The sequence below is a fragment of the Mauremys mutica genome, chromosome 4, assembly GCF_020497125.1.
Source record: "Mauremys mutica isolate MM-2020 ecotype Southern chromosome 4, ASM2049712v1, whole genome shotgun sequence".
In the NCBI taxonomy this organism is placed as follows: domain Eukaryota; kingdom Metazoa; phylum Chordata; order Testudines; family Geoemydidae; genus Mauremys; species Mauremys mutica.
In genome coordinates, this window is record NC_059075.1 from 146,014,055 (window position 1) to 146,022,290 (window position 8,236).

At 45.1% G+C, this 8,236-nt stretch overlaps 1 protein-coding gene across 1 annotated transcript; it reads left to right on the forward strand.

The window, feature by feature from the left end:
- Window positions 1-687: 687 nt before the first annotated feature.
- LOC123369082 (olfactory receptor 4S2-like) lies at window positions 688-4,732 on the forward strand. The gene is made up of 2 exons (XM_045014448.1): window positions 688-741; window positions 3,764-4,732. The coding sequence occupies exon 2, from the start codon at window positions 3,800-3,802 to the stop codon at window positions 4,730-4,732; it is 933 nt and encodes a 310-aa protein (XP_044870383.1). The 5' UTR covers window positions 688-741; window positions 3,764-3,799.
- The last annotated feature ends 3,504 nt before the right edge of the window (window positions 4,733-8,236 follow it).

An 8,236-nucleotide genomic window follows, 5' to 3' on the forward strand; every position in this document is an offset into this window, starting at 1 on the left:
TACCCAGATCAAGGGAAAAAATTACATGCACAGGCACACAAAGTATATCTGAAATATACACCCAGCACCAGTGAAACAAGAATACCCTCATGGTGTTGAATAGTTGCTGTTGTGACTTGTTGAATTGTTGCTGACAATAGTTTTCTAATGTCCATGTAAAGTAGCTAGACCCTCCCTTTTTTTCTTAAAGTTTAATCTAAAATTAACAATTAACTATTCGTGGTACCTTGTGATAGGACTGACCCATCCACATCTCTGATTGACAGTGTGACGGAAGACCGTGAGCTGAAATAGCATGCTCTTTTGTTCATCTGAACTCTAAAAATGAAAACACTTCATGTAAGTTTGGGGCTTCCAGAGGCCACTTTCTTTTCAAAAGCAGATTTATTTAATATTCAGGAGTGCAATGGGACATATTGTAAAGTTGTACCAGTAGTTACGCTATTTCATAGCTCAGCTTAGTTGATAAAGTCAATTCCTCTCTGATCCCCAGGTGAGACTTCCTACCTGTGCAACAAGAGCTCAGCTGCATATTCCATACTCATAGATTTTTAAGGCCAGAAGGGACCATTATGGACTAGTCTGAAACTCCTGCATAACATAGGCCAGAGAACTTTACCCAGAGATTCCTGCAGTGGATGGCGTATTCTTCCCTATGTTGTAAATGAACACTGTTGGACCAAATAACTAGAGTATTATCCTTTAGAAAGACATCCAAACTGCATGTGAAGACTCCAAAAGGTAGAAAATACCCCACATTCCTTGGGAAGCTGTTTCAATGGTTAATTACCCTCTCTGTTAAAAAGGTCACTTTTTTCCAATTTGAATTTTTTTAACTTCGAATTCTAGTCAATGAAATCTACTTATGCCTTTGTCTGGTAAATTAAAGAGCCGTCCCCTATTAGATGTCTTCTCCCCTTTGGTAGCCCATGATGAAATCACCTTTTAAATCCTCTCTTTGATTAGTTAAATAGATTATACACTTTTAGGGGGTCCCTGCACTGCAGCTGGGGGTGTGACTGTAGCCCATGTACACATACCTGAGCTCACTTTAATCTAGCTAGTGTGAATATCGATAGCACAAAGCCACAGCAGCATGGTCTTCAGCCTGGGCTATACAAGCTTGCTGAGGACCCTGGGTACTTACTCAGGCAGCTAGCCTGTACTGCCACAGCTTCACTGCTCTTGGTACTTGCACTAGCTAGGTTAAAGCTAGCTTGAGGATGACTACATGAGCTGCAATCACAACTCTGATTGCCACGTACACATACCCTGAGTCTCTCACTGTACAGACATGTTTTCCAGACCTCAGATTACCTCTGTAGCTCCCTTTCGGACCCTCTCCAATCTTTCAACATCCTTTTTAAAGGGCCCTAGAATTAGACACAACATTCTAGTAACAGATCATTCCCTTCTGACTTAATGGAAGTTATGCTCACGGAAGAAGGAAAGAATAGTACAAATCAAAATCAGCAATGTGGCACCTGAGATAATTTTATCCATTAAGCAGCCACCAAATTCTGCATATTTGGAGTTAAAAGATCTCTGTTTTGCAATGGAACCATGATTCTCAAAGTATTGGCATATAAGAAATATGATAAACAGATAGGCAGACCTATAGATGATCGATAGATTATCCTATAACTAGGGCTGTCAACTAATCACAGTTAATTCACATGATTAATTAAAAAAAATGAATTGTGATTTAAACAATTAATTGTGATTAATCGCAGTTTTAATCACACTGTTAAACAATAGATGCCGATTGAAATTTATTAAATATTTTGGAAGTTTTTCTGCATTTCATATAGCATTCTGTGTTGTAATTGAAATCAAAGTGTATATTATTTTTATTACAAATATTTGCACTGTAAAAATGATAAATTGTATTTTTCAGTTGACTTCATACAAGTACTGTATTGCAATCTTTTTGTCATTAAAGTGCAACTTACAAATATAGATTTTTTTTGTTACATAACTGCACTCAAAAACAAAATGATGTAAAACTTCAGAGCCTACAAGTCCACTCAGTCCTACTTCTTGTTCAGCTAGTTGCTAAGACAACCAAATTTATTTACATTTACAGAAGATAATGCAGCCCTCTTCTTATTTACAATGTCACCAGAAAGTGAGAACAGGCATCTGCATGGCACTTTTGTAGCCGGCATTGCAAGGTATTTACATGCCAGATATGCTAAACATTCATAGGCCCCTTCATGCTTTGGCCACCGTTCCAGAGGACATGCTTCCATGCAGATGATGCTTGTTAAAAAAATAATGTGTTAATTAAATTTGTGACTGAACTCCTTGGGGGAGTATTTTACATCCCCTGTTCCGTTTTACCCACATTCTGCCATATATTTCATGTTATAGCAGTCTCAGTGATGATGACCCAGCATTGCAGATTTGACAAAACGCAAAGAAATACCAGTGTGAGATTTCTAAAGATAGCTACAGCACTTGACCCAAGGTTTAAGAATCTGAAGTGCCTTCCAAAAATCAAGATCTGGGATGAGGTAGGGAGCATGCTTTCAGAAGTCTTAAAAGAGAAATACTTTGATGGGGAAACTACAGAATCCAAACCACCAAAAAAGAAATCAACCTTCTCCTGGTGGCACCTGACTCAGATAGTGAAAATGAACACGTGTCAGTCCACACTGCTTTGGACTGTTATTGAGCAGAACCTGTCATCAGCATGGACGCATGTCCCCTGGAATGGTGGTTGAAGCACGAAGGGACATATGAATCTTTAGCATATCTGGCATGTAAATATAGACTCATAGACTTTAAAGTCAGAAGGGACCATTATGATCATCTAGTCTGACCTCCTGCACAATGCAGGCCACAGAATCTCACCCATATCTTGCGACGCAGGCTACAACTGTGCTATGAGAACACCTGTTCTCACTTTCAGGTGACATTGTAATCAAGAAGTGGGCAGCATTATCCTCTGCAAATGTAAACAAGCTAGTTTGTCTTGAGCAATTGGTTGAACAATAAGTAGGACCGAGTGAACTTGTAGACTCTAAAATTTTATATTGTTTTATTTTTGAATGCAGTTTTTTGTACGTAATTCTACTTTTGTAAGTTCAACTTTCATGATAAAGAGATTGCACTACAGTACTTGTATTAGGGGAATTGAAAAATGCTATTGCTTTTGTTTTTATACAGTTCAAATACTTGTAATCAAAAATAAATATACAGTGAGCACTGTACACTTTGTAGTCTGTGTTGTAATTGAAATCAATATATTTGAAAATGTAGAAAACATCCACAAATATTTAAATAAATGGTATTCTATTTTTTTTAACAGTGCAATTAATCACCAGATTAATCATGACTAATTTTTTTAATCGCTTGACAGCCTTCACTATAATCCTTTATTGATATTGACCACAAACACAAGAATGGAGTGTTGCTTTGGAGACGTTCTCAGCTGGTTATGGGCACTCTCTCTCTAGTGATCTTGAGAAATCCCATCCAACCCCAACTATTCCTAGGGTTCATAGGCATCCCGCAAACAGAACCCTCATTTATGTCATAATTAATGTGCTTGTTGCCCAATTCACTTCAAATCTGGCAGAAAAGTTCTATCTCGGTCCTAGGTATAACTGGCCAAATTTAAGGCCGGTATGACTTTTCTGGTGGATTGTAGAGGGGATTCCAGGAGTAAGCATATAATGGAAATAAGTTGTAACCTTAGTTATGGAGTGACTGCACTTGCTCCATAATAACTGTAAGGTATTTCTATGTGTCAATGCAGGTGAATTATTTCTGACCCATCCCCTGTGCTGAATACATGGAGAACAGAAACAACGTGACTGTGTTCATCCTCTTGGGACTCTCCAAGAATGCGATTGTGCAGCGGGTCTCCTTTGTCCTGTTTCTGCTCATCTATATGGTGATCGTGCTTGGGAACCTTCTGATCGTAGTCACCGTCAAGTCCAGCCAGCACCTCCACACGCCCATGTACTTCTTCCTCTCGGTCCTGTCCTTCGTGGACATCTGCTACTCCTCTGCCACCGTACCCAAGCTGATAGCAGACCTGTTGGCAGAGGGCAAGACAATCTCCTACCAGGGCTGCATCACACAGCTCTTTTCTGTGCACATTTTCGGCTGCACCGAGATCCTCATCCTCACGGTGATGGCCTACGACCGATACGTGGCCATCTGCAAGCCCCTCCGCTACACAGCGATCATGAACCAACGTTGGTGCAGCCAGATGGTGGTGGCCTCTTGGCTGGGGGGCTTTGTGCATTCCATGGTTCAGACTCTCCTGACCACCCAGCTACCCTTCTGTGGGCCCAACGAGATTGACCATTATTTCTGCGATATCTACCCTTTGCTGAAACTGGCCTGCACTGACACCCATGTGGTGGGAGCCATGGTTGTTGCAAACACAGGGATGATTGCCTTGGGCTGCTTCCTTGTCTTGCTCATCTCCTACGTTATCATCTTAGTCGCTCTGAGGACACACTCCTCTCAGGATAGACGCAAAGCCCTCGCCACCTGCACCTCTCACATCACCGTGGTGGTGTTACTGTTCGGGCCCTGTCTCTTCATCTACATCCGCCCTTCCACCACCTTAGCGGTTGATAAGGTCTTTGCCTTGTTTTACACCATTATCACCCCGATGCTAAACCCTATCATCTACACCCTGAGGAATGCCGAAATGAAAAGCGCCATGACGAAGCTGTGGAGCAGAAAAGAGGGTGCTTGGCAAGCAAGATAAATGGAGTGATGTGGGTTGGGAGGGTCTGGTGGGACAGGTGGCAACATTAAACCCAACCAAAGCACAATCGTAACTGGTACTCAGTGGACCCCAGGTTGGCAGCCATGGTAGAGAGACCAGAGACTGGGCTTGGAGCTGAGATTCCATGGCAGGACAGAGGCGCATTGGCAGAGGTGCGGTGTGTGTTTGGGAAGTTGTCTCTTGCACTGCCTGTGCTCTACCTGTTCTGGGGTTAAACACTGAACATTGGACTGCAGGGCTGTCATTCTGGAACCTTTCATAGCCTTTAAAGTATGTCTACACTAGGAGTTAGGAATGTGATTTCTTAACTTGTATAGACATACCCGCATTAGGTATCATTGAATTACTGTGCTAATGGTCCTGCTTTGAGCAGGGGGTTGGACTAGATGACCTCCTGAGGTCCCTTCCAACCCTGATATTCTATGATAACAATGGGAATGTTGGTTGCAGTGAGGTCTAATCTAGTCAGCAAATAGCACCAGCGAGCTTTTAAACGTCCAAAGGCACATTCTACCACCATTCTGCACTTTCTCAGCCTATAGTTGAACTGCTCCTTACTACTGTCCAGGTTGCCTGTGTACGGCTTCATGAGCTATGGGAGCAAGGGGTAGGCTGGGTCTCCAAGGATAGCTATTGGCATTTCAACATCCCCAATGGTAACTTTCTGGTCTGGGAAGTAAGTCCCTTCTTGCAGCTGCTCAAACAGCCCAGAGTTCCTAAAGATGCGAGCGTCATGCACCTTTCATGTGAGTGTCATGCATCCCACATTGATGTCGGTGAAACGTCCCTTGTGATCCACCAGTGCTTGCAGCACCATTGAGAAGTACCCCTTGTGGTTTACATACTGGTTGGCAAGGTGGTCTGGTGCCAAGATAGGGATATGCAGTCCGTCTATCACCCCACCACAGTTAGGGAACCCCATTGCAGCAAAGTTATCCACTATGACCTGCACATTTCCCAGAGTCACTACCCTTGATAACAGAATGTCAGTGATTGCATTGGCTACTTGGATGACAGCAGTGTTTGTGGACTGCAATGTAATGATCATGCGCCATCACCATGAGGATGGAGCCAAAGAAATGGATTCCAAACTTCAATTCAATGTGTCTGCTGTGATCTACAAATTGTCTGGGTCACCACCCTGCAAGACATGGCCCATCTCCATCTATTCCATCATTGGAGATCAACTCTCACTATTTGTAGTCAGGGCTAAAGTTACCATGCCAAATTATTCATGAATCACACCCAGGCAATGGTATAGAAGTTAATTGGCTGCACACGTGTAAATAGTGGTAGACTTTGGCCTAAGGCAGTGGTTCCCAAACTTTAACAACCCACAATCCCCTTTCACAATAATGTGAACTCTCATGATCCCCCTCCTAAAAATGAATATTTCCAGGGATTTAAGTTTAAATCTCCTCAGTGTGATGCTAACATTCACTCATCTCTCACTGAAGCAAAATAGCACTCCAGAGAAAATGACTTAGGATCAAATTACTGAAGTACCTGAATGCTGCTACATTGACTACTACCTGGTTCCAGCTGGTCTGGCGCGCAAACACCTTTTCTTCCACCACCAGGGCCATCCCTAGGAGGGTGCCCCACAAGGGACAAATTAGCCCGAACCACCCCCCACATACAGCATGGCCCCTGCGCATTCTGCCCCTCATGCCACCCAACTTCCCATCTGCCAAGGACAGGGGTCCCAGCTGCCTCCCTGCCTGCGATGAGGCTCAGGCTGCTGGCCCCATGCCGGTCTGGACTCCCGGCTCTGCACTCCACGGGGCTCGGGCTGCTGGCACCTGCTGACCGCTGGGCCTTGGGCTGCTGGTCCCAGCTGCCTCCCCGCGCTGCATGGGACACAGGCTGCCGGCGCTTCCACTGACCGGGGCTTGGCTGCGTGCTCTGTGGGGTTCGGGCTGATGGCCCCGTGCTGACTAGTGCTCGGCTGCCCACTCAGTGCTCCACAGGGCTTGGGCTGTCTGGTCGGCAACTGGGTCACACCTGCTGCCTCCCATGCATGGGGTCCTCTGGACGCCATTAAGGAAATTTTTCTGGTGACCCCCCCACCCCATAACACTGTGCAAACCCGGTTCGTGAACCCCAATTTGGGAACCACTGGCCTGAGGGTATGTCTACACTATGAAATGAGGTTGATTTTATAGAAGTCAATTTTTAGAAATCAATTTTATACAGTCGATTGTGTATGTCCCCACTAAGTGCATTAAGTCGGTGGAGTGCACCCTCAATACCATGGCTAGCATCGACTTACGGAGCAGTGCACTGTGTATAGCTATCCCACAGTTCCGCCCATTGGAATGCTGGGTTAAGTGCCCAATGCCTGATGGGGCAAAAACATCGTCATGGGTGGTGTTGGGTACATGTCATCAGTTGCACCTCCTTCCCTTCCGCCCTCCCTCCGTGAAAGCAACGGCAGACAATCATTTTGTGCCTTTTCCCCTGGTTATCCATACAGAAACCATAGCACGGCAAGCATGGAGCCTGCTCAGCTCACTGCTGCTGTTGTGAGCATTGTAAACACCTCGCACATTATCCTGGAGTATGTGCAGAACCGGGCTAAGACACGCCAGCACGAGGACGATTGTGATGAGGACATGGACAGAGACATTCCTGAAAGCATGGGCTGTGGCAATTGGGACATCATGGCGGCAGGGGGGCTGGTTGATACAGTGGAATGCCAATTCTGGGCCCGACAAACAAGCACAGACTGGTGGGACTGCATAGTGTTGAAGGTATGGGATGATTCACAGTGGCTGAGAAACTTTAGCATGCGTATGGCCGCTTTCCTTGAACTTTGAGTTGCTTTCCCGCACCCTGAAGTGCAGGAATACCAAGATGAGACCTGCCCTGACAGTTGAGAAGCGAGTGGCGATAGCCCTGTGAAAGCCTGCAATGCCTGTCTGCTACTGGTCAGTTGGGCATCAATTTTGAGTGGGCAAGTCTACTGTGGGGACTGGTGTCATCCAAGTAGCCCACGCAATAAAAGATCTGCTGATATTAAGGGAAGTGACTCTGGGAAATGTGCAGGTCATAGTGGATGGCTTTGCTGCAATGGGATTCCCTAACTGTGGTGGGGCGATAGACCGAACCCACATCCCTATCTTGGCACTGGAGCACCAAGCCAGCGAGTACATAAATCAAAAGGGGTACTTCTCGATGCTGCTGCAAGCACTGGTGGATCACAAGGGACGTTTCACCAACATCAATGTGGGATGGCCGGGAAAGGTACATGATGCTCGCGTTTTCAAGAACTCTTGTCTGTTTCAAAAGCTTCAGGAAGGGACTTTCTTCCCAGACCAGAAAATAACCATTGGGGATGTTGAAATGCCTATAGTTATCCTTGGGGACCCAGCCTACCCCTTAATGCCATGGCTCATGACGCCATACACAGGCAGCCTGGACAGTAGTCAGGAGCTGTTCAACTATAGGCTGAGCAAGTGCACAATGGTGGTAGACTGTGCA